General features: G+C 34.6%; 1 protein-coding gene across 1 annotated transcript in view; it reads right to left on the bottom strand.

The window, feature by feature from the left end:
* Nucleotides 1-2,239: 2,239 nt before the first annotated feature.
* LOC138331935 (ubiquitin-protein ligase E3B-like) overlaps nt 2,240-27,499 on the bottom strand; it is a 39,499-nt gene continuing 14,239 nt past the window's right edge. The window contains exons 14-31 of the mRNA XM_069279803.1: nt 23,427-23,456; nt 21,776-21,888; nt 21,311-21,456; nt 20,322-20,649; nt 19,476-19,594; nt 18,522-18,636; nt 17,596-17,650; nt 16,954-17,001; nt 15,502-15,621; nt 14,993-15,070; nt 14,054-14,152; nt 13,515-13,622; nt 13,030-13,167; nt 12,684-12,808; nt 11,914-12,096; nt 10,977-11,088; nt 8,583-8,675; nt 2,240-7,198 (exon numbers count right to left, since the gene is read on the bottom strand). Of these exons, the coding sequence (XP_069135904.1) occupies nt 7,007-7,198; nt 8,583-8,675; nt 10,977-11,088; nt 11,914-12,096; nt 12,684-12,808; nt 13,030-13,167; nt 13,515-13,622; nt 14,054-14,152; nt 14,993-15,070; nt 15,502-15,621; nt 16,954-17,001; nt 17,596-17,650; nt 18,522-18,636; nt 19,476-19,594; nt 20,322-20,649; nt 21,311-21,456; nt 21,776-21,888; nt 23,427-23,456 (2,202 nt within the window). The 3' untranslated portion in view covers nt 2,240-7,006. The remainder of the gene's footprint in view (nt 7,199-8,582; nt 8,676-10,976; nt 11,089-11,913; nt 12,097-12,683; nt 12,809-13,029; nt 13,168-13,514; nt 13,623-14,053; nt 14,153-14,992; nt 15,071-15,501; nt 15,622-16,953; nt 17,002-17,595; nt 17,651-18,521; nt 18,637-19,475; nt 19,595-20,321; nt 20,650-21,310; nt 21,457-21,775; nt 21,889-23,426; nt 23,457-27,499) is intronic.

The raw sequence follows: 27,499 nt of genomic DNA, 5'->3' as shown, positions 1-27,499 counted from the left end.
GGACGTCAATTCATTGTTGGGAAAGTCAAGAATGGGAATATTTTTCTGATTGATTTTTGTTACACTTTAAAGTCTATATTTGAAGGAAATTGAATTGATTGAGAGTTAAGTCAATCCGCTGTGACCGATTCCAATATTATCATTTTACTCTCCCACAACCTTTGCGGAAATGTCAGATTTCTTTCAAGTTGTGAAATAACACATTCATTTCCATCTTTATAAGGACTTGGTAAATGTTAACATAACTGTTAGTGAAAAGGGGGCCTCTGACAGGATTTCGTGCAGATTTGATATGAACTTACAAACGCTCATTACCTTTTCGAAACGACTTTTTATTTTCAAAGTATAAATGTAAAACGCGATGAATAATTTGTAGATAATACTACGCTTATTATCACCTTCTAAACCATTTCATTAAGATAACTCAAATGTTAATTTTCATAGCTCGTATTATGATTCCCACCGTCACACTATTTACCGTTCATCGATTCATTCATTCATTCATTCATATTCACTATTGATCGATTCATTCATTCATTCATTCATATTCACTATTGAACCAGAAATACTGCTGGGAATCTTGCATTTGTTTGGTATCATAACCTCATATTAGGCTATTCATATAATTTTTCATGTTACAGACAATTCTGAAATCTTATATGTATGTTTTCACTGCCCAATCCAATTGGAGATCGATCTAATACCAAGATGGCCGATTTCGGAGTTTGATTTTCAGAAAACACTGAAGGCTTTCCGTAATAGTGTGCTTTTATGCCGTCGGCGACTTGTATACAATCATATGACAATGATCAGTTATTCAGTATTCCCGGTGACTTGCATACAGTGAGTGTAAATTCATATGTAGGTTTCTAGTGATGTATATTACTTTTCGGGAACAAAATGATTGACTGGCAGCCAGCTTATACAGATTCTAACAATTGAAGTTTTTTTTTTTCTGAATGCATCTGAAGCGAAAGTCTCCCCCACAGATGATATTTTCCTTTTAAAGAGATTTTTTTATGTTGAAGGGCAATAACTCTTACAGGATCAGCGTCATACTCGGAAAGGGACGTCAATTCATTGTTGGGAAAGTCAAGAATGGGAATATTTTTCTGATTCATTTTTGTTACACTTTAAAGTCTATATTTGAAGGAAATTGAATTGATTGAGAGTTAAGTCAATCCGCTGTGACCGATTCCAATATCATCATTTTACTCTCCCACAACCTTTGCGGAAATGTCAGATTTCTTTCAAGTGGTGAAATAACACATTCATTTTCATCTTTATAAGGACTAGGTAAATGTTAACATAACTTTATAGTGAGGATTTGATATGAACTTACAAACGCTCATTACCTTTTCGAAACGACTTTTTATTTTCAAAGTGTAAATGTAAAACGCATGAATAATTTGGTAGATAATGCTACGCTTATCATCACCTTCTAAACCATTTCATTAAAGGCCCACTACCTTTCCGAAACGGCTTTTAATTTTTAAAATGGGAATGTAAAACAAGATCGATAATTTTGTAGAGTCTTAAAAATTATTAACTTACCGTTAATTCTACATTTATCATCACCTTCTGAACGATTTGATTAAAATAAATAAAATGTTTATTTTCATAACGCGGGTCGTATTATGTTTCCCACCGTCGTCCTAAATACCGCACGGTAGTTGACTATCACTGCGCCAGACGGCAAAACAGCGAATGAACTCTCCACTGTTTTCATATATTACGCAGGAAATCTTGCAAGTTGGTGTCGTAACCTTATTTTAGGTCATCGGTATGCATTTTCTGATGTTATTAATGTTCTTTAAGAAACCTTTATATTTTGCTCCGGAAAGGTTATGGGCCTTTAAGATAACTCACATGTTCATTTTCATAACTCGTATTATGATTCCCGCCGTCATACTATTTACCGTTCATCGATTCATTCATTCATTCATTCATTCATTCAATTCATTCATTCATTCATTCATTCATTCATTCATTCATTCATTCATATTCACTATTGAACTAGAAATACCACTGGGAATATTGCATTTGTTTGGTATTATAACCTCATGTTAGGCTATTCATACAAGTTTTCATGTTATCATCGTTTAAAAGATGCTTTTAATTTTTTGGAAAGGTACATGTAGTGGGCCTAAAATGCATACTGTAATTAAAATACATGTAACTGTGTCACATGAACTGACACGTATTTTTTCTTTACAATTGAACAACAGATAAACAAAGATTTCAAACAATATGAATTTTATTGATATCACCAACCTTAGTCAGTTGTGGACAAGTGTCTTCCCTTTTGAATCTAAAGCAGCTAGAGTTATCTTCCCTTGTGAATCTAAACAAGAGTGGTCTTTCCTGTGATCACAGTTTGAATGTTTGACCATTACATTGTGTGACTATTGTTGTTTTTATGTTAATTTTACTCTAGTGATCTCCACAAATAATTCATTCTGAATTAAAGGGAAGTAACTCTAGTTGGTCAGAATGCAAATAATTTATTAAAGTGTACTTTCTCTCAAGGGCAGATAACTATGCATCACAAAAATGCTGAATATTATGCAAATCGTGAACCTACCCTAGTAGAATCTATGGTAACAATCGATAAATATTTATTTCTACAAATGTTTTGAAAAAGGCAATATATATATGTAACAAATCACAATGCAAGATATAATGAAACAAGACATCCCAGAGGGGTCCTGGTGCCCACCATTGAATGATCTATGTCATAGGAAACAGAGATCTTTTCTATGCTTTTATGTTTTTTCATCTTCCTTTGAAGTATTTGATATATTCAGAGAAACTAGTTGATGTTAACAAAGTGGCAAAAACGATTATCAGAATCCAAGATGATAAAATACCAGCAATGTTGTTTTTTAATCAGTCCCAGAATTTGATATGTATTACTTCAGATAATTAAAACCCACATTTGACGCTTATTTTAAAAGACAGATCTTATTCTAAGACATAGTAATGAAAAATACCTACCAGTACTTTGTAAGAAATTGAGAAAGGGCCCTTCAGTATTTTCTGAAGAATTGTTTTAAAATAGATAGATAAAAGAAGGGCAGACGGACGAAAGATGATTTGAATAGCCAATCATTTGATGACAGGTGGTTAAAAAATGAATCAATTACCATGGAGACGTTCTCAAAGTATAAGTAAACCATTTTGAAATTGGTTTATGTAGTAACATGAAATCTTGAATGGTCATTTTCAACAAAATTTAACCTGTGTATAAAGACCGCTTCGCTATAACAATATTTTATTCTATGTACCTTGAGTGGTCATAATACAGAGGTTTTACTTTAAATACACACATAAAGAAAGTTTTTAACTATGTCACTCTTTAATAATTTTAAAACTTAATTGATAACATTACAATTGGGTTGCCTTTGAATATTCGCAACAATCACACTTTTACTGACCTCTGACATAAGATCAAAGTTCAATGTCAAAGTTCAATGTTAATCACAGGGTACTAACCAATATAAATATTTATAGTAAACTACAAGAGGTATCACTGCATTTTCAAATTTGACCTTTACATGACCTTTAACTTTGATGTCTAGGTCACAGTTATTCTAAAAACAGTATACTGCACTTCCGTTTGAGTAAACAAATGTGCTGTAAATTTACGCCATGTTATCTTAAGTTTAGAAAGTTTAGACCTGGAATAAAGGACAATGTGGCTGAAATGTCCATATCAATTATTAAGCCTGTCTAAACAAGTCAAGTTGGAGCATACATATTTGACAAAAAAAACCCCAACACATTTAAAATCTTCTTATTCAAAGACTGGAACAATTCATATTGAGTTTCCAGGGGTGGTTGATTTAAAACTGCAGTGACCCGCACGCACACACATGTGTCATGACCCTCATTACTTATAATCAATTTACAGAATTAATGTGACTAGACATTTACTATCATGGAATTGTAATAATTAATGTACCTGAAATGTACAAAGTTATGAAAACACAACATATTATCTTTGATAAGGTTGATTCAAAGTTTACACTATTAAAGTACCTACCAAATCTTTTCTTTAAAGGTTGATAGACTAAGTGTTTATCAAATCAAAGTTGAATTTTATTGTATATGTACTTATAATTTGAAACAGAATTTAGAAACAAAATATTACAACCTGACATTACTTAAAGGTGCTCCACCGCTGACAAATGACATTTTTTCACTATCAAAAACGCGAGCAGACGATTTAGTATTTTTCTTCAGTTACAAAAGTTACTTAATTTACACCATTACCACCATTGAAAAGTTTGAGCTTCTAATTTCCCATCAAATTAAAGTTACAAAAAAATAATTAATTGCATCCCGAAAAAATTCTGTGGCACTATATCTTATATGGAATTAAGTACCGATTGCGCATGCACCAAAGGCAAAATAAATTATTTTATATTATATTTTCTGTTAATTAGACTATTATATACAGGATTAAACACCAATTATTGTTCAAGTGATTAATATCATTTATGCTCTGTCGGCAGTGGAGCATCTTTAATATTATACCTTAATAACTTACACCCCTTTCTTCATTTTATTTTTCTAAATAATTTAGAAAAAGTTAGTCATAATTAATAATTAAGAAAAAAGCTCACATCTTAGCTCTCATGCTCACTGATAAAAGAAAACCAATATAATAAAACCCTTGACAGAAGGTCAAGGTCATACAATAAAACAAACTTGATTCTTACATTACAGTACATGTATGTTGCAGGCTTCATAGTTTTTGTGAGAAAATTGTTTTAAAAGGTATTGTTGATGCCCAGCATACAAAGAGAGTATAAGATACAATTAACTCAGGAAAGTGAGTTAAATAAAGTGAGTTAAATATCTGGATTTATACATTTCTCACATTAGAGAAGCGGATAAAACATCATGAAGGTAATATCTACAAATGATTCAATTGCACAATATAGCTAGGATACTTTTTTGTGCACACTGAAAATGAAAATGATAGCTAAAACATATCTTGACAATAACAAATAAAACATTATATAAATGAACAATAAATAATAAAACACAGAATTAGATGTATTACTACAATATTCTGTCTTTGCATATTACAGATTTACCTCCCTTGTTTCACCATCAATACAAAAATGTACTTGTATTTACAAGGGAAGATAACTCTGTAATATTCAGACTACAGAATACAGAGGTTGAGCAAAGGGGAAAATAAGAAAAAAAACCGTTCACAAGAATTCTGCTAACACAGTAGGTTATCTGGTCCCTGTTAATACTTTAATTGGCTAATAAAAGATAAAGTGGGATACCATATTGGATTTGATCAGAACACAAATGAGATTTCCCACAACAGAATTATACACACACAGGGATTTGACGATTGTCTGTTCTATAGAGGCAATTAGTCTGATAACAGAGATTCACTTCACTCATTAACCCCTGAAAACACATTTGGACTATTCTGCATAAAGAAATGGAGAGTCCATTATGAAATTTCAGGGTGTACATGTATGCTTTAAAAGAATGCTATAGGAATTCCTGAAGGTCATGGTTACTAGTACTTAGTTCTATAGAGTTGAACAAAGGCCCAGTTCAGACTTTCATACTGTTTAATATAAATCAATTTGTATCGCTTTTCTCCTGGTTGCCATGGAACTGCTATGGAATCTCAAATACAAAAACAACAAATCACGTCTTACATATCATTGTTATAATTGTTCAATCGTTGAACCATGGATATTTCTGACAACAAAATAATTTTAACTACCTGGTAGGCATGTTCAGATTTAGTTAATCAAAATTCAACAACTATGGAATCTCAAATACAAAAACAACAAATCACGTCTTACATATCATTGTTATAATTGTTCAATCGTTGAACCATGGATATTTCTGACAACAAAATAATTTTAACTACCTGGTAGGCATGTTCAGATTTAGTTAATCAAAATTCAACAACTGTACATTTTTGTTCAATATTTTCCTGAAAACTTCCGGGCAAGTCGAGACTAATAACTAATTCTGAAAATGAATCCGGAAATTTTACATCTACGGAAAGACTAGTTCAGTTCCAAACCACAAAAAGAAAATAACCATGAATAATTCATGCTAAACAGTATACTTCAGGGCTCTACAGTAACTTTCTTAAGGTTTGTCAGCTGACCACAAAAACCTATTTGCCCGACTGGACATCTGACCTGACCCCGGCAGTCGGGCAATGGTTATGTTAAGCCCTGAACCTAACAATGTTTACCAAAAACAAAAGCTTCCTAGATTTTTGTATCCAAATACATGTAACCTTAAACGATTACAAGAGATTTGACACATTCACATTATATGACAATCTGAATAAAGATTGTAACTTTTGACACCTATCATATACTGACAGTAATTTAATATACAGACACACACATACACCATACAGGTATAGCTACACACATTTATATACACATACACCAAACATAGGAGGAGTTACACACATATATATATACACATATACAGGTATATCTACATATAAATATATATGCAAACATAGTACATCTACACATCATCTGGTTAATGTGTACTATGTACACCAACTTATTTTCGCGTTGACATAATTTAAGTTTTAATACTTTTATAACAACTATTTTCAGGGCAATTTCAATTTGCCAATTCAAAAAATGTATTGTATTTTCTAAGCATTGTAAGTATCAAACAACTTGAAAAGAGTGTTAGAATCAAAAGTAGATTGTAGTTCCTTGCATACCTAGACAAAATCAAATTGTACATTTGTATGTCATATAGCATTGTAAGTATCAAACAACTTGAAAAGAGTGTTAGAATCAAAAGTAGATTGTAGTTCCTTGCATACCTAGACAAAATCAGATTGTACATTTGTATATCATATAGTATTGGGAGTATCAAGACAACTCGAAGCCAGTGTTAGAATCAATAGTAGATTGTAGTCCCTTGCATACCTAGACAAAATCAGATTGTACATTTGTATATCATTATAGTATTGGGAGTATCAAGACAACTCAAAGCCAGTGTTAGAATTGATGGCATATCGTAGCTTCTCCTTCAGCGTGCTGCGCTTCTGGTAATTTGGAAGCTTTAGGAGATTGAAGCAAGTGGAAGAGGTTGGGAGGCGTCCTACGGGATCTCGTCTTTTGATGTTGAAGAAGCCCTTCAGGACACTCCCCACGGTGTCCCCCGTATCCTGGTAACAAACAAGTATTCAATCAGTAATGGATTGTCTCCCTTTATTTACAAATTTTGGATTATCTTTAAAATGGACAAATTAGTTTTATATCATATAGTTGACTTCAGAACTTCTTTCTTTAAACTTAATAACCTATAATAAAACTGAAACAAGAGCCCATGGGCCTTAACGGTCATCTGACTATTTGCACAATACAACATAGTCATTTAAAGATTTTAGCCTATTTGACCCCTGTGACCTTGAATGAAGGTCAAGGTCATTCATTTGAACAAACTTGGTAGCCCTTCATCCCAGCATGTCACAGGCCCACTAACAGGTCTCTAGGCTTCTTAGTTATTCACAAGAAGTTGTTTAAAGGATTTTAGCCTATTTTACCCCTGTGACCTTGAATTAAGGTCAAGGTCATTCATTAATTCATTTGAACAAACTTGCTAGCCCTTTATCCCAGCATGCCACGAGCCCATTATCAGTACCCTGGGTCTTCTGGTTCTTCACAAAGGTGTTTTAAGATTTTAGCCTTTTTGATCTTGAATGAAAGTCAAGGTCTTTCATTTAAACAAACTTGATAGCCATTCATCCCAGCATGCTACAGGCCCAATATCAGATCTCTAGGCCTCTTAGTTATTCACAAGAAGTTATTTAAAGATTTTAGCCTAATTGACGCCTGTGACCTTGAATGATGATCAAGGTCATTCATTTGAACAAACTTGGTAGCCCTTCATCCCAGCATGTCACAGGCCCAATATCAGGTCTCATAGGCTCTTAGGTATTCACAAGAAGTTGTTTAAAGGATTTTAGCCTATTTGACCCCTGTGACCTTGAGTGATGGTCAAGGTCATTCATTTTAACAAACTTGGTAGCCCTTCATGCCAGTATGCTACGGGTCAAATATCAGTACCCTGGCCATTTGGACGGTGCATGATGACAATAGGTCATCATGACCCTTCGGGTAAGATGACCTAAGAAGGCTGAAAATTGCAATTAATAAATTCTTGATGATTATAAATAAATTTCAATAACCTACCAACCAATAGTCCAAAATATTTTCTATAGAGCTCTGTTTCTGCTTTTAGAGTTACTTATTTACATGGATTCTTTTAAGTTTAATATGCAATTCTTTATAATTAAGAAACATTGGTGAATTTGTTCTGGTCCCTAGGCCTCTCAGTTAATGACAAGATTTTTTCAGCCTGTTTGACCCCTGTGACTTTGAGGTCAAGTGCATCAATTTGAATAAACTTGATTGACCTTCATCTAAGCATGCTACAATCCCTTTTGTCAATATATGGTCTCTAGACAAGAAGTCATTTCAAGATTTTGGTATTGATGAATCCTGTTTATACTCTAGCTAAACATGACATCATCATTTTTACATGCTTACCTGGTCATCACTGACTTCCACACATCTCACTGAAAATGGCGGCTCCAGGTGAGCAAATCCTAGTAATGGAGGCTTGGAACAACTCGTCACAAACTACAGGTCAAATAAAATAATAAGCACCATGTTTAATACTATGGGCATACAAATGTAATGGATATAACTTGAAACATACAAAATAACAAGAGGCCAATGGCCTCGTAGCACGATGGTCCAGTTAATTAATGTTTAACAATTGGTTTTGACTAATATTCTTGATTATCACTCATATGCACTGTTTAAACTAATAATTAATTAGGACAATTCAAATGACCACTGGTATTTAATTGTTATCAATGTTGGTATTAAAACAATCATAAAATTCTTTCAAGACAGATGTCATTCATCACATGTTAAGTTATATAGATCAACATTTTATAAAAAGATTGATTTGTGCAGAACAGTTTTTTTTGAGCAGGATTTTAGTGTGAGCGTATGCAGAAGCAGCATCTTCTTAGTAAGAATATTGTTGGGACCAACTCAAATAGCATCAACTTAACTTCAATATTAGAAAATTTAATAAAATTCAAAATTTAACAATGCTGTTTATTCAAATTTATCAGAATATTGTTATATGATAAAAAATAATTGGGGAAACTGTTTCCTGTATGATTGCTTATCGGTATCACACATGTACAACTATGTATAATCAAAGTGTTAAGTTGACTAGACTTTTAAAAGATACCTGCTGGAGGAGGGCTTAATTCATTATAGGTGTCAAAAAAATCAATGATGTTTGGCTTTCCCGGTTATAAGAGGTAAACTGAAGTTGCTTCAATACCTTGAAATTAATTACTTATCTTTTATCTCATTTTCTTCAACACAATATAAATTTCACAATTAAGATAACAATGCACAAGTTGTATTGGCTGGGTCTCGGCACAACGGAATGTGTACTACGGGTCAACAAATTGACATTGGCAGCTACAGTCGAGCCTTTCCCAGGGCCTTGATAACAAAATACATTAATTAACTCTCAACCATTGTTTTTCCCTTTAACAGTAAATGGTATATGTAACACATTTACACACACATATAGGCCTATAAACAGCATCTAGATGAAACTAGGTCACCTGACTTGTGACACTGTCCAGGGAATATAGATTATCCAACACAGGTAATTATGATGTCATGACACTTTGAGTAACATATTTAAGAATAGAAAAAAAATGAATATTTCTTAATTGCCTTAATCTTTTCTTAAACTTTATTTCTTTTGTATGAAGTGGTACCGTCGGCCATATAATTTCCCATAATGCATTGTGTTTCTCATTTAAATATTACTATAGACAAAGAAGGAATGAAATATATTTTAATTCCTCAAAAATAGAGTTTATGTCTGTTTGTCGCCAAGTTTTATCAGTTCGGTCCTTATCTATAACTACATGCCTCTGCCAAATTTCATTGCTGTCAATGGTGTATAACTTGAGATATCCTGTTCACAACGTGATTTTCAAAACTAGGGGGTATGCTATAAGCTACGATGGAGCCATCATGCTAAAAAACCAAGTCTGTTAATCAAATGATGGTCTCAGTAATGTAGAATTGGTCTTATGTTTGGGATGAGGACTGAAGAGTTAACTCCCTTTACATATAATCCCCTGAGATGTGTCATCTTTTTCTGATTGCGCCTATGTTAACCTATGTTGAGGGCTCTAACTTTATCACCTTTGAGAAAGGAACCTTAGGCCCAATACAAACTGTAGAAAGGAGATTGTTCTCAGAGAATTCTGGGTTTTCTTCAACACCAAAACTAGGTATGTCATGAAATTACTTAAAGGCCCACTACCTTTCCGGAGCAAAATTAAAAGGTTTCTTAAAAACATTAATAGCAAAAGAAAATATATATCGATGGCTTAAGATGAGGTTACAACACCAAACATATGCAAGATTTCCTGTCTAATGTACGATAACAGTGGAGATTCTTTTCGCTGTTTTGTCGTCTGGCGCAGTGATAGTCAACTACCGCGCGGCATTTAGGACGACGGCGGGAAACATAAAACGACCCGCGTTATGAAAATTAACATTATATTTATTCTAATTAAACAGTTCTGAAGGTGATGATAAGTGTGCTAGTAAACGTATAGCTAATAACTTCTGCGAATCTACAAAATTATTGATCTCGTTTTACATTCCTATTTCAAAAATTAATATCCGTTTCGGAAAGGTAGTGGCCCTTTAAGTTGTGGATAAAATGTAAAATACAATGACACTGGGGAAAATGGTTAAGATGTCAGATGCTCATCGCTGGTTGTTGTTTTTTTTCTAGCTTTCCATTACCATCTAAATCCTTTAACAACCCTGGATGTTGATAGGATGTTAAACTAATCAGACAAACTGTTGACAGGAGTTATCTACCTTTAGAAACAGCCCCTTCTCTGAGGAAGAGAAGTCCTTGTCCAGTACTTCCCATAGCCAGTTGATCACTTTGTGGTTGTTATGGTAACCACCATAGTACTGTGTGTGTCGCCTAAAACAGAAAAATCAACATTGAAAAGAATATTTTAATACAGAATTAACTTTTAAAAGATTTCTAATATTTTCATAACAACATATATATATATATATATATATCAATTGTGAAATTCTCAAGAACGATAAATATTTTTGTTTGAAGATGACAAATTATACAGAACAAAATACACAAATATGGCTATTGATACAAATGTTAGATGATCTTTCACAGACATGCTTAGGTTTTAAGTTCAGACAGCGAAAAATTCCTAAAGAATCTCATTTAAGACATGAAAGATAGGATATAACCCATAAATTCATTGATTTAAAAAAAATAATAGCCTGTTAAATCTCCCTGACCTTAAATGTCCAATGTCAAGATCAGGATTATCACAAATTCATCCCTTACCTCCCTTCATCTAAAATGTCAAGTTCAGTGCTATCACAAATTCCTCCCTGATTTTAGATCTCTCCCAATGTCAAGGTCAGCATAATCACAAATTACACACTTGCCTAAGATCTCCAATGTAAAGGTCAGCATTATCACAAATTCTGTCCTTACAATCGATGTCCAATGTGAAGGACAGTCTTGCCTAAGATGTCCAATGTCAAGGTCAGCCTTACCTTAGATCTCCAATGTCAAGGTCAGCCTTACCTTAGTTCTCCGATGTCAAGGTCAGCCTTGCCTAAGATCTTCAATGTCAAGGTCAGCCTTACCTTAGATCTCCAATGTCAAGGTCAGCCTTACCTTAGTTCTCCGATGTCAAGGTCAGCCTTGCCTAAGATCTTCAATGTCAAGGTCAGCCTTACCTTAGTTCTCCGATGTCAAGGTCAGCCTTACCTTAGATCTCCAATGTCAAGGTCTGCATTATCACCAGAGATGAGTTTTTGAAGTTCCGGGGCAGAAAACATCTTCAGCCAATCAGAATTGATGACAGTCTTGAAGCCACGTATAAATGCCATTGATTGTTCCTTTATTTGACGATACATGCGAAAGTGCGCCATCAAATGGACGTAGCGAATCCTATCAAACGGAATCAAGATTTCTTCAGTAATGGATGTAGTAAATTATTGTCACATATAGACCTATATAATCTAAAGAGGTTTTGTCACTAGTGCTGTAAAGGGAACATTCCATCTGTGTATTTATCTGTATTTACTGTGTATGACATGACTGATATGTATAGCATCATTTTCTAATTATACGTTTTAAAGACTAGGATGGTATAAGATATAAAAGGCCTCCATTTGATATCAGAACAGGACGAGACAGGAAGTGACTTTATGGGATAGTAAGGGATGGGATGGAGATGGGATGTTAATAGCTCAAACTATATGTCCCAGGGCCCAGTTTCATGAACATTCCTTAACTTGAAAGAATTCTTTAACTTAAAATTCTCTATTGAAAACATTACAGATGTAAAGAAATTACAGAGCTTCCTTAACTTCTGTAATGCTTTTCTTTTGAGAATTTCAGTTATGAAATCTTTATAAAAACTAGTCTGGGACATAAACATCAGAGGTACTGTGCTACATGGCTGTTATTTATTCCAACTCAATCATTTGTTATCTTAATCTAAATTTATAAGTCCTGTTTAATCTTGTACCTACTTGTTTTCATTAGTGACAGAGATGGCTTTCCCTCCAGGCACAAGTTCATGTGTTTCTATCCGACCCATACAGTCTTCATCGCAGGAGAAGGTCAACTCAAGGTCACTGATGTCTCCATCGTAATGCTACAACCAAAACACAAGAGGTCGAGGAAACAAGTATTTATAAACCTAACTGACCGTTTGTAAACATACACATGTATATTGATGATATTGTTTTATTTATTATAACAAGTTCCACAGTAACTACAAAAACAACCAAAGCTTCTACCCCATGTTTATTTCATGTTATTCAGTAATCCGTCAATTTCAACATATGAAAAGTGTACTTTTATTAAATTTTGTACCTTCGTATAGCAGAGACTTTTGGCAAGTTCCGGGTCTAGCGAAGGTAGTTCATCCAATGAACTGTAGGTGGCGCTCTGCTGGTGTCCGAGTATCTGCGTCAGGAAAAACGGAGCAAAGGGGACCTCCACCACAATTCCCTGAAGCATGACGTCATGATCAATTTATCAGACAAATCAAAGAGGCTATATTCCATATTTATAAATCAATTATAAAGTTATTAGAACAATTACATTACAACTTCTAATCTTTATTTCTTCCTTGGATAGAAGGTCTTATTTCCGGTGAAATACGGTACATACGGATATGTTAAAGAACTACAGATTAGCTTTGACAGATTACTCTATCATGGATACACCACGGAATGTGTCAATAACACTTATAGTCTATCTTATTCCTTCACAGTCCTGAACCTTATCTTTCTCTTGTTTAACATCAGATTTGTAGATTTGTTTTACTTCCTCCAACTGAGGAGAGAGATGCTTACTTCATACACAGCCTTAGCCAGCATCTTGCCTACAAACTCAAACAAGGTGAGATGGTTCTCCTGTATGTGTGATGTAGATGAGGGATACAGTTTCTGCTCACTTGTCACCTGTCAGACGGAAATCACAATGTTTTATTTCAGAAAATATTTCTGCGTACAGATGTTCGGGGTTACTTCAGCATGACCCCTGGCCTTAAATTGGATCATCTCTGGACATACTATATATAGCAAGTAGCCATTTATTCTTCAGAGAGAATCAACCACACTGAATATATAAACTGTGAGTAAAACGCTGATTGGCTAACTAAATGGGGTCATGCTGAGGTGACCCAAAACAGGGAGTTGTTAGATCTTGTATTGGAGCATAACGTAGAGCATTTAGTGGAGTGTAATTACAATGCTAATTTAATTTAGATTGAGGAAAGGAACGTTTTAAGCTCTGAATCAAAAATTGTCTATGAGCCCATAAAAGTTCTGTAAGAGGTTAATTCTTCCTATCTTTTGTATCAGGACATGAAGTGATTTTACTACGACACTACCTTGAAGAGATTGAGAGAAGGATCAAAGACTTTAGTAATGGTTTCCTCCAGGAATTCCTTAAAAACTCCATCCTGGTCTATACCAGCTTCGTCTAGACCCTGACAACAAACAAAGTAAAAATTGTGTGATAATGATCAACAGAAAGTAGCACCCATATTCATCCTCATATAAGACACGCACACATTGCAAATAAGACCTCCTACCTTTCTTCATTTAAATAAATTTTATTAATTTCCAGAATTTGGGGGATGTCAGAAATAAGAATCCTTACCTATTTTCATTAACTAGAAACTGAACATGATGAGTTACCGTAATACATTTTTCAAATACCGGCAAATTTAAAATCCAACCTTTGGATCAATACCGCATTCTGATAGTGTATATGGTGCATTGTGATTAGTAATTAGGTAATACATCATAAACACTATTATTATTAAAAAAGGGAGACAATGGTGTAGTGATAATCTGCCTCATACATATCCTGACATAATTATACATTGACAAATCGTCAATTATATTAATACTTTAATTGGATCGCAATGTATATGTAAATCTAATGAACACAAACAGAGTACAATTTTGACAAGAAATTCAAATCAAACCTTTTTATCAACAAGACATAGGGTACATGTATATATTGTACTATGTTTGATAATAAGATAATATCACAGATACAATACACTCAGACGTAAACTCAAACGTGATCAAGAGAGGCTAGCGGTAGAGTGTCAGACACCTTATAATATAGCCATTCGATCACTATTACCTAGAGAAGGAAAGGCTAGTGGTAGAATATCAGACACCTTAGCAATTCCGCCATTGACCCAAAGGCTAGTGGTAGAATATCAGACACCTTAGCAATTCCGCCATTGACCCAGAGAGAGAAGGCTAGTGGTAGAATGTCAGGTGCCCAATTAAATTGACTCTCATGATCTTACCTGTTCATTAATGAACTTGACCCTGATGACCCCTTTCATGGACCTGGCAGGTAGCTGGGCTAGTTGTCTGTAGCCATCCTATGAACAATAAGGTAAACATCCACTTAATGCTATTGTGTGAAACATTTACGGTACATTCAGTAATCCACTTAAAGTTCATAAGATATAAATTTGCGCATAAAGCAGAGCACTTTTTTTCCTTTGTTATTTTCAATAATCTGAATGAGTAAACAATGCTTATATCTCAAATAGAATATATTTACACATGTTGTTATTGCTTTATCAATACGGGGGTTTCCAGAGTTAAATTTAATGTCGATAAGTCCCACCTTCCGGTGATTTTGACGTCACAAAATTCATGTCAATAGATGACGTCATATTTACCTGAAGGTGGGACTAATCGACAGTAAATGGTACTTTACCCACATCATTTTGGGATCTCAAAACCTCTGTATTTTCTGTACTACCATATAAGGAGGTTTTGATGAGAGAATGTTTTTAGCTGTTACCTCGACAACACGCCCTCGGTTGATGGTGATGAGAGTAGACTGGGGCGATGCACACGCTGACTCTGTCAAACCCATTACCTCTTTCTCCTTTGTAACATTGCGACGAAATATCTTCACTCGCTGTAAAACATATGTTTCAAAATGAAAACTTGTTTTTAAGGCTTTTAAATTTTTTTTTTTTTGACATCTTATTAAAATTAGACTTGAAATTTTGCTCAATTACGATACGCTCCAATACAAGATCTAGGGTCACCTAAGCATCACCCATGGCCTAGAATCAGAACCTATCTGGATGCACTAGTAGCCATTTTACACTAACAATAGCGGTCATGTTGAGGTGCCCTCAAACGAGCTGTTGTTAGAGTTTGTATTGGAGCATATCATAGAGCGTCGAAGTGGAGCAGAATTACAAGTCTAATTTTATTAAGATTGATTTTTTTTCCTCATCTACTTTTTAGTATGAGTTTCGCCTATTCCTGGCACCAGACCTAGTCACTCTACATTTACATACAATATTGCGACTGTTTGTCTTTATCATAATTTTAATTATTTATGATCCAGACTACACGTAGTTACACTTACAATTGTTGGACTGTCCTACATGTAATTACAATTCTATTCTGGTAGCTTTCTGGATACACTTTTTAAAGGTTTGAAAGAATTTTTTGTAAAAGTTGTTTTCAACCTACCTCTGAGAACGGTATAATGTGTGGTACTTTCTGTAATTTACAACCTACCTCTGAGAACGGTATAATGTGTGGTACTTTCTGTAATTTACAACCTACCTCTGAGAACGGTATAAATGTGTGGTACTTTCTGTAATTTACAACCTACCTCTGAGAACGGTATAATGTGTGGTACTTTCTGTAATTTACAACCTACCTCTGAGAACGGTATAATGTGTGGTACTTTCTGTAATTTACAACCTACTTGGAATATAATGTGTGGTACTTTCTGTAATTTACAACCTACCTCTGAGAACGGTATAATGTGTGGTACTTTCTGTAATTTACAACCTACCTCTGAGAACGGTATAATGTGTGGTACTTTCTGTAATTTACAACCTACCTCTGAGAACGGTATAATGTGTGGTACTTTCTGTAATTTACAACCTACCTCTGAGAACGGTATAATGTGTGGTACTTTCTGTAATTTACAACCTACCTCTGAGAACGGTATAATGTGTGGTACTTTCTGTAATTTACAACCTACCTCTGAGAACGGTATAATGTGTGGTACTTTCTGTAATTTACAACCTACCTCTGAGAACGGTATAATGTGTGGTACTTTCTGTAATTTACAACCTACCTCTGAGAACGGTATAATGTGTGGTACTTTCTGTAATTTACAACCTACCTCTGAGAACGGTATAATGTGTGGTACTTTCTGTAATTTACAACCTACCTCTGAGAACGGTATAATGTGTGGTACTTTCTGTAATTTACAACCTACCTCTGAGAACGGTATAATGTGTGGTACTTTCTGTAATATACAACCTACCTCTGAGAACGGTATAATGTGTGGTACTTTCTGTAATTTACAACCTACCTCTGAGAACGGTATAATGTGTGGTACTTTCTGTAATTTACAACCTACCTCTGAGAACGGTATAATGTGTGGTACTTTCTGTAATTTACAACCTACCTCTGAGAACGGTATAATGTGTGGTACTTTCTGTAATTTACAACCTACCTCTGAGAACGGTATAATGTGTGGTACTTTCTGTAATTTACAACCTACCTCTGAGAACGGTATAATGTGTGGTACTTTCTGTAATTTACAACCTACCTCTGAGAACGGTATAATGTGTGGTACTTTCTGTAATTTACAACCTACCTCTGAGAACGGTATAATGTGTGGTACTTTCTGTAATTTACAACCTACCTCTGAGAACGGTATAATGTGTGGTACTTTCTGTAATTTACAACCTACCTCTGAGAACGGTATAATGTGTGGTACTTTCTGTAATTTACAACCTACCTCTGAGAACGGTATATGTGGTACTTTCTGAAAATCAGTTGTGTGGTACTTTCTGTAATTTACAACCTACCTCTGAGAACGGTATAATGGTGGTACTTTCTGCATTAAATACACTGCTGTCTTTCTTCCCTTCTCTAACTCGGTGATAAACAGACTAGGCTTGATGTCCCTGTAAATGATAACATTATCTGTTCATTCAACAAGTATTTCGAATTGAACTATACCATACAAAGAATCAGAGGATGTCAAATATATTTAAGGATATGTAAGAGTTTTTTTTTTGTTTTTTTTTTTTTGAAATTTATTCAACTTTGAAATTCAAAGAGAAGAGAAATAAATATAAAACACAAAAATTCAGGAGACAAAAACAAAATTTACATTCTCTTTATCTTTATCATCACAAATATTCTCTTTTAGAGAAAAATTATGTTTTCTAATGTCAAAACGTTTTTCTTATAATGTTAAAGGCCCACTACCGTTGTGAAACAGCTTTCAATTTTCAAAATGGAAATGTAAAACGAGATAGAGAATTTAATTAACTTACCGTTAATATTACACGTATCATCACCTTCTGAACAATTTGATTAAAATAAATAAAATGTTAATTAATTTTCATAAAACGGGTCGTCTTATGTTTCCTGGCGTCGTCCTAAATACTGTGCGGTAGTTGACTATCACTGCGCCAGAAGGCAAAACAGCAAAATGAATCTCCACTGTTATCATGTATTACAGAGGAAATCATATGTTTGGTGTCGTAACCTCATCTTAGGCCATCGGTATATATTTCATGATGTTATTAAATGTTTTTAAGAAACCTTTATGATTTGCTCCAGGAAGGTAATGGGCCTGTAACGTTTTTTTAAGTTTCATTATTTTCATTTCTTTTTGCATCATTCATTAATAGAACAGCTGTTAACTACATCTTTCAAAAGACATCATTATCTCTTTCACCAGTTTTTTTTTATCTTTCACTTTTGTTACACTTTTTATATATTTCTCACAGTTTTTTTCTGTTTGTTTATCATGTATCTTTGCCTGACCTTATCAGCCAGTGGTCCTTTTCCGTGTAGGATTTCCGACAGTCCCTCTCGTACAGAATCATCAGTAGACCCCGCGCGGCACCAAACATGTCATTAACATTGGCGGTCTGTACATCTACAAAACACCAGAAAAATGGTCATCTGTGTATATCATCTATAAATCTTAAATACAAAAAATGTACAGGTGACTCATAGTTATCATAACACATCTTTGTGTTATAAGTATTTTAAGGATACATTTAGCATATTCAATCTGAAAATCCTAAAATGTATTTCAAGACACTCCTTAGTATATATATGAAAATTGTCATGTATTATATATATATGTTCTCAATAATGTCACTATATGGTGATCTTTAAATATTTCCCAATGCTGCAAGTTTGTCTCTCTTTTAAATGAAGGTAGACATATTTAATGGTAATGGTTCCGATAATACATTCAGGTATTTTTTTTTATTTTTGAAATATCTTCAGAACCTTTTAAATATATCTTTGACCAAAAATGTCTTAATTCTGTAAATTATCCAACAGTATATGTAAACATACTGTATACTGACACTTTAATTTAAAATTATTTTCAAGGGAAAAAAAATCCCAATATAAGAATATGTCAGTTTCAAGATACCAAAACAAAGGTAAGTGAAGTAGCGGTATGATTTACTGCTGACTAGTTCCACATTACGGTGATTGTGATACAATGTATCTTATTTTGAAGTGAATTTTTGTGAAATCATAATTACCACAGGGTGAGACAAATCACTTTACCTATGTTGTTTTGGTATCTTATAACCCCCTTATTAGACTATATCCTTACTAGAAATGCCTGTAAGACAGATATATATCATGACAGAATTTTTAAGCATAAAAAGTCTTGGCCAAGAGTTGACAATGTTATCAGAGTCTAACAAATGCTTGATACATCCCATGTTTCTGAGTCACATAAATGTTTGTTACCTATGAGGTTGTGCCAGATAAGACGAAACACAAAAAGGTTGAGGAATTCGCTCATCTTCATGTAGTCGGAGGGATGGAATATTTTCTGTTGTTCATACATTTCTATGTCATCAAGAGTCCTGAAATCAAATCAAATATTTATTACAACAACATTTGTGTAATTATAAATAAAGCAAAACAAAAGACTTAATCTTTAATAAAATCTCAAATTCCAATATCTTTCAGCAGCCTTCTAATAAAAAGTGTAATCATATGGTGTTTTGGGTCGCAAACAGGTATTTTGTTGGCAATTTCTTTAATTTTCCCATCGTTATTTTATTGTAATAATATATATACAACAAATCAACAAATGAACAATAATTCTTGTGTTTATGATAAATTTAAAATGTGAAGTCAAATAAAAGATTTATGTTTCACAAATCTGTCAATTACTTAGTTCAATAAAGATGCTACACCGCCGATGCATGGTAATTTTTTTTATTATTAAACAAGAGCAGATGAATTAGTATATGTCTTCAGTAACAAAAATTACTTAATTAAGTGTAACACTATTACCATTATTAAAGTTTGAGGTTCTAATTTTACTTGAATATAAAAATATCTACTTAATCAAGTGCATCCCGGAAAAAATCCATGACATTATGCCCTATATGGAATGAAATACTGATTGTGCAGACAACAAAAGATAAAACAATTATTTTATATGTATTTTTGAGTTAATTAGACATATATACATGATTAAACATCAGCTATTGTCCAAATGATAAATATGATTTATGCTCTGTCGGCGGTGGAGCATCTTTAAGTGATACCATTTATTTGGTACCAATACCTATAAGAACTTACGTGATATAGTGACTGGCTGACTCACAGAACACAGTAAGTAAACTAAACACCGGGTGTATCGTAGAATTTGGAGCCTGACTAAGAAGTTCTACAAATGTCTTGAGTCCACAATTTGGGCCCATATCACATAAAAATTTCCACAGAATGGGGAGTAGCACGTCGTTATAACTCAGACCACCTAGAATGTCTAGTCGGAGTTGTGACAGTGTGTTAATGGTCGTTTGATAAAGAGCACACGGTAGACACGTTGACGTTGCTATGGAACTTTCCAGCTTTATCTTCACTGAAGGTTTGGACGACGCTTTGTCAAGGACTCTCAGCACTATATCTGAAACAGAGAGGGGAGATAACTCTAACTATACATCTGTCATACCCTCGATACTATATCTGAAACAGTGAGGGGAGATATTTAACGAAAGAGTGAGTGGAGATAACTAACTATACCTCTCTAATACTCTCAGCACTTTATCTGAAACAGTCAGTGGAGATTACTCTAACAAAAGAGTGAGTGGAAATAACTAACTAAACCTCTCTTATATATGAAACTGTACATTGAAAATACAAGGTTAGGAATTCCTTTTATTTAAGGAATGTTTGTGAGACTGGGCCCAGAAACAGTGACAAGCTGATTACCGACACTATATCTAATTTAGAGAGGAGAGACAACAGTTATAATTTCAATACTTTAAGTTCAAACACTAATCAACTGACTTGTTGACATATTAATTGAGAGGAAATAACTGTTACAAAACTCTGTACATCTTCTTTAAAAAATTAAGATGAGGTCTTAATTCGAAGTTGCAACACCATATCTGAAATTGTTTAAAGACGGGAAAGCAGAAACTTTAATTTCAATATGCAGGGCAATTTACAATCATTTATGATAAATAAATAGCCGATTTTATAAATAGCAGATATTAGACAGAACGTGACATGATATGCCCCCTTCTACCAATTCACGACAGGGACACAATAAATTGAGGACTCACTTTTGGATGGCGTGGAGGACTTGCTGCTCTGTTTCTCTGTGTCGGCCTCCTTGTAGGTGATCAGTTCTTGAAACAGTAGACGGATCATCTTCTCACACCACAGCAGTTGGAGCTGCTTCACAACATACGGCATAGCTGCATGGAGGCTAGAAAAGGAATGTCAGTTATTGAGAATTTTATAGTGAAGCATCTTCAGTAATCTAGCCACCGTCATGGAGGAATGCCAGAGAAAACCAACGACCTGAAGTCAGTTCTTGGCAACTGCCCCACATGGGATTTGAAATGATCTTACAGCAAAAGTAAAGAAAAAATGCACAGTCCAGGGGAAAACAAAATGATTAATTAAACATTCCTGCAAATGAAACTCCGCTTGTCAAGGGTGAAAGGTCATTTCATGTCCCATGGTCATGAATATCCTTAAACAGCCAATCAAATAACTCATTACAGATCAGGGGTCAGACTTACCACTGGTCAGTGTTTTGAGAAAACCAGCCAAGGACAGGATGCCAATGTGTCAGGTTAGACTTCTTGTTCTGAACGTACACCTTACAACTCTCTAACAGGCGGATTACAACTGTCTGTGAAATATACAGTAAAATCTGTCTATAAAGGCCACCAAAGAAACAAAGAGAAGACGGTCATTCCACTTTATACACTGGTCAAATTCAATCAGATTAGACTTGTAATTCCACTACACTATCACGCTCCAATACCAGATCTAACAACTCCCCTTTCAGGTCATATCAGCATGACCCCAGGCCTAGAATCGGCACCAAAGAATAAAAGGCTACTACAGTCAAACCTCGATGATTCGAACTTCGATGAATCAAATTTCTCGCTGTATCGAACTTTTTGTCTGGTCCCAAATTTCTTCACTATATAACATTACTAACTAACCCATGTATGAATCGAAGTTTTATGAATCGAAGTTCTCGATGTATCGAATATTTTTCATGGACCATTTGTTATAGAATCATAGGTAACTGACATAAAAATTTACCTGTACAGATCAGGTGTTCGCCGATACCCCGCGGCATGCTGTCACACCTAGCTGTCTCGCAACGGCCCTTCGCCGGACAATAGGGTTTATGACAGCTTGTGTTGCTTGCTTGGTATCATCAAGATAATTAATATCACTGATCAGGCCTATACCCGGTGCTTTGTTTTTACAAGCTGCGTTATTAAATCATTAAAAGGCCTACGGCAAAGATACGGTTAGTCGTTTTTGATGTTCATCGCCGCCATCGGTAGCGGTTTGTAGAATTTACGGAACGGTAAATAGCGAGCCCCATTATTAGTAACTCCTACTCAAAAATATTACATTGCAAAACTTTGGCATACATACTGGAGCAAATCGATCATTCTAAATAGAAGTATTTTGTAGGTGTTGTGTAGCGCTTTCGGTTCCTCCTTTTTAGTTTCGTTTTTTTGAGAGGTAAGTGTTTTCGTTTTTATATTCATTTTGTAATATTAACCATAGCTTAAATAGTCACCAAAACGGACACATGTACATGGGTTAGACCTAATACACGTCTTGTTTATAATATACATATGTATTGCTAACAATAGCAATACATGTGATTAATTGCATACTTTGTTTTTATTTTGTTTTTCTTTTGGTAAATACAATGATTATAAAGTTTACGGAACGGAGACGACGTGTACACACATGGGTCTATTTTCAACCACGAATAATTCAAAGTCAGATAGTCTCCATGTTTCGAAGATATTCTGACAGTCCTTTGAACTTCGATACATCGAGGTTTAACTGTAGTACATCTGGAGATGTTCCGATTCTAGGCAAGGGGTCATATTGAGATGACCCCGAATGGGAGTTGTTAGATCTCGTAATGGAGCGTATCTTTGATCATCGCAGTGCAGAAGAATTACAAGAAAGTGTATTGTTCACAAAAAATGCTAAATGCAAAATATTGATGCTGCCATCTCTAATGTTTTCCATTGCTTTTACAGTCCTGCCACAACTGAAGATTTGAATGATGTATTATCAATATGACATGGGATATTTCAATAAAATAATTTGAAAAGTTTATAAATGTATGGCTAAGAATTATATTAATTAATCTGAGGTCCAGATCAACAATGTACATGTACTTACCATGAAGCTCAGTGTATTTTCCACTAGACCCTGTGAAACAGAGATAATAGTATGCTGTATCTGATGTTTAATTCATAAGGGTACTTGTACAGTCTGATGATAAGGGAGGTAACTTTTACAGACTGCTGATAAGGGACGTAACTTGTACAGTTTGATGATAAGGGAGGTAACTTTGAACAGTCTGATGATAAGGGAGATAATTTGTATGGGTCTGATGATAATGGAGGTAACTTGTACAGACTGATAATAAGGGAGGTAACTTGTACACTCTGATGATAAGGGAGGTAACTTGTACAGTCTGATAATAAGGGAGGTAACTTGTACAGTCTGATGATAAGGGAGGTAACTTGTACAGTCTTATAATAAGGGAGGTAACTTGTACAGTCTGAAGTAAGGGAGGTATCTTGCACAGTCTGATGATAAGGGAGGTAACTTGTACAGTCTGAAGTATGGGAGGTATCTTGCACAGTCTGATGATAAGAGAGGTAATTTGTACAGTCTGATAATAAGGGAGGTAACTTGTACAGTCTGAAGTAAGGGAGGTATCTTGCACAGTCTGATGATAAGGGAGGTAACTTGTACAGACTGATGATAAGGGAGGTAACTTTTACAGACTGATGATAAGGGAGGTAACTTGTACAGTCTGATGATAAGGGAGGTAACTTGTACAGTCTGATAATAAGGGAGGTAACTTGTACAGTCTGAAGTAAGGGAGGTATCTTGTACAGTCTGATGATAAGGGAGGTAACTTGTACAGTCTGATAATAAGGGACGTAACTTGTACAGTTTGATGATAAGGGAGGTAACTTTGAACAGTCTGATGATAAGGAAGGTAATTTGTATGGGTCTGATGATAAGGGAGGTAACTTGTATAGTCTGATGATAAGGGAGGTAACTTGTATAGTCTGATAATAAGGGAGGTAACTTGTACAGTCTGAAGTAAGGGAGGTATCTTGCACAGTTTGATGATAAGGGAGGTAACTTGTACAGTCTGAAGTAAGGGAGGTATCTTGTACAGTCTGATGATAAGGGAGGTAACTTATACAGTCTGATAATAAGGGAGGTAACTTGTACAGTCTGAAGTAAGGGAGGTATCTTGCACAGTCTGATGATAAGGGAGGTAACTTGTACAGTCTGATAATAAGGGAGGTAACTTGTACACTCTGTTGATAAGGGAGGTAACTTGTACAGTCTGATAATAAGGGAGGTAACTTGTACAGTCTGATGATAAGGGAGGTAACTTGTACAGTCTGATAATAAGGGAGGTAACTTGTACAGTCTGAAGTAAGGGAGGTATCTTGCACAGTCTGATGATAAGGGAGGTAACTTGTACAGTCTGATAATAAGGGAGGTAACTTGTACACTTTGATGATAAGGGAGGTAACTTGTACAGTCTGATAATAAGGGAGGTAACTTGTACAGTCTGATGATAAGGGAGGTAACTTGTACAGTCTGATAATAAGGGAGGTAACTTGTACAGTCTGAAGTATGGGAGGTATCTTGCACAGTCTGATAATAAGGGAGGTAACTTGTACAGTCTGATGATAAGGGAGGTAACTTGTACAGTCTGAAGTAAGGGAGGTAACTTGTACAGACTGATAATAAGGGAGGTAACTTGTACAGTCTGATGATAAGGGACGTTACTTGTACAGTCTGATTATAAGGGAGGTAACTTGTACAGTCTGAAGTAAGGGAGGTATCTTGGTAAGACACCTATAAATAGAATCTCGCCTCTGATTGGCCAAAAATTAATGTTGATGGCTCGAGACTGAACTTCATGTTAGAGGGTGGACTATTGGCTTAAAATAAACCATTTTTGTCAACTAATGCCATGAATATTAAATGCATGTTTTCTACTCTTTGAAAATAATATTTGAGCATTAATTTTTGCATTTGGGGGATATTTAGGGTAATTTTGAAAATTTGACAATTTCCTGTGTTTTCACTTAGTATTCTGTGCGGGACTGCTTTATTTTAGACGAGCATGGATTTTGGAAGAAGTTTTATTGGTGAACACGCTTTTTTCACTTCGTAACTGTATTCGTGACTGAATTACCTTTCCAACAAGTATAAGTAAGTTATATTTGTATGAACAGAATTTTAGATACACTTATTACTAGCATTATCGCCTATGGGAAATCTATACGCTAGTCTTACCTATAGAGCGACATTGCAGGATTTTACTTTTTTTGACAATTAGCTCATCACAAGCGGATTTTAATGCATGTTATTTCATTTTAGAATCATAGTTTATTCACTATTTAGTTAATTTAATATAATGGAGGTATTTTGGGGAAAAAACAACATTATTTTACAAGAAAAAGTATTTTACATGACAACATACATAGTTGTTTACTGTGGCAGGGAGGGGTTAATGCCTTGGGCTATGGAGTTTAATTTTTTACTGTTTTAAAAAAAAAATATTTATTTTACATACTCATCATTATATAAAATAGCATAACATGCACATATTATGAATTGAATGCATTTGCATTTTTGTGTATTGAAATTTGACACTTCTCCCGGGTTAAGGATGTACACCTCTGAGAAGTCAAAATTTTCTTGTATTAAACTTTTTTTCTCATATAGATTTTTGGAAAAAGGAGTTCATACCATAAAAGAAAATGGAAGAAAAAACATATGTCCGTGTGCTCGTTTTTGAGCTATTGTCACTCAAAGATACCTAGTTGACAAAATATTGGATTTTATGGGAATTTTGCCGTTTTGACCATATAAGATAGAGATTAAAGCCATAATTTCCTAATGGGGTGTTTGATATGTATGAATGTTTGTAGAATTCATTTTCTAGTAGTCTTCTTTAAAAATATATCAGTTTTGATCAAATAGACTAATATTTTTTCTCAGAATAACAACATATGCTACCCCTACCCCTTAATTTTGAGCTAAAAAATGCACCATTTGCAGCCATTTTTGCCAAATTTAACCCTTTACAGAAAAAGTTCTGGTATTAAACTTTTGTTATTATTTTGCATATCAATAGGGAAACGGTTGTTCTTTCTAAATCAGGAAGAAAAATTGGGGGTCCGTGTGCTTACTTTTTTGCCCTATTTGAATTTTTGTTATTTTTCAGTATTTTAGAGAAAAAAAATAAAAGTGCCAAAATTATCATTAAATGTAAAAAGAAAGTCACAAAAGTGTATCATTTCACATATTAATGCTAAATATTTTAATTACTACTAAGCTAGTAACGATTTGCAGCAAAAATTAGTTAAATACAGCTAAAAATGATGGCGCAGTGATGATTTAAGTAAAAACAATTTCAGGAAAAAATGGTAAAACTGTGGCTCTACTTGAAGCGAAAAAAGACACAATTTCAAAATGGCCGCCAAATGGGCCATTTCTTAAAATCCCCGTATAAAATAATCTACTAAAAATAGAAATGTAATTTTTTGACAAAATTTGCATCTGGCAACTTGCTACATATACTGATAAATTATATTTGAAAATCTCATAACTTCTTTGGTCTATGTTGAAACGAGACTTCAAAGGGACTGAAACCTCAGAAGAATACATCCTTAAGGGGGCAAGGTTTGGTTTTTGGTTTGATTAGTTTAACGTCCTATTAACAGCCAGGGTCATTTAAGGACTAGCCAGGTTTGTTGGTGGAGGAAAGCCGGAGTACCCGGAGAAAAACCACCGACCAGCGGCCAGTACCTGGCAACTGCCCCACATGGGATTCGAACGGGCGACCCAGAGGTGGAGGGCATGTGGTAATATATTTCGGTACATCTTAACCACTCAGCCACCGCGGCCCAAGGGGGCATGGTGCACTTGGAGTAAAAGTGGCCCCATTTCTTTAATATTTCATATTTTTGAAAAATTTCTTTTGATGTATACTTGGTATAACATACTGTATAGGTTTGGGTAATAATTTTTACAATCAGTTACAACAGGGTTTTGTATATCTTGTACAGTCTGATAATAAGGGAGGAAACTTGTACAGTCTGAAGTAAGGGAGGTATCTTGCACAGTCTGATGATAAGGGAGGTAACTTGTACAGTCTGAAGTAAGGGAGGTATCTTGCACAGTCTGATGATAAGGGAGGTAACTTA

The sequence above is a fragment of the Argopecten irradians genome, chromosome 9 (assembly GCF_041381155.1).
Source record: "Argopecten irradians isolate NY chromosome 9, Ai_NY, whole genome shotgun sequence".
Taxonomy (NCBI): domain Eukaryota; kingdom Metazoa; phylum Mollusca; class Bivalvia; order Pectinida; family Pectinidae; genus Argopecten; species Argopecten irradians.
This window is presented reverse-complemented; position numbering and strand designations above follow the sequence as displayed.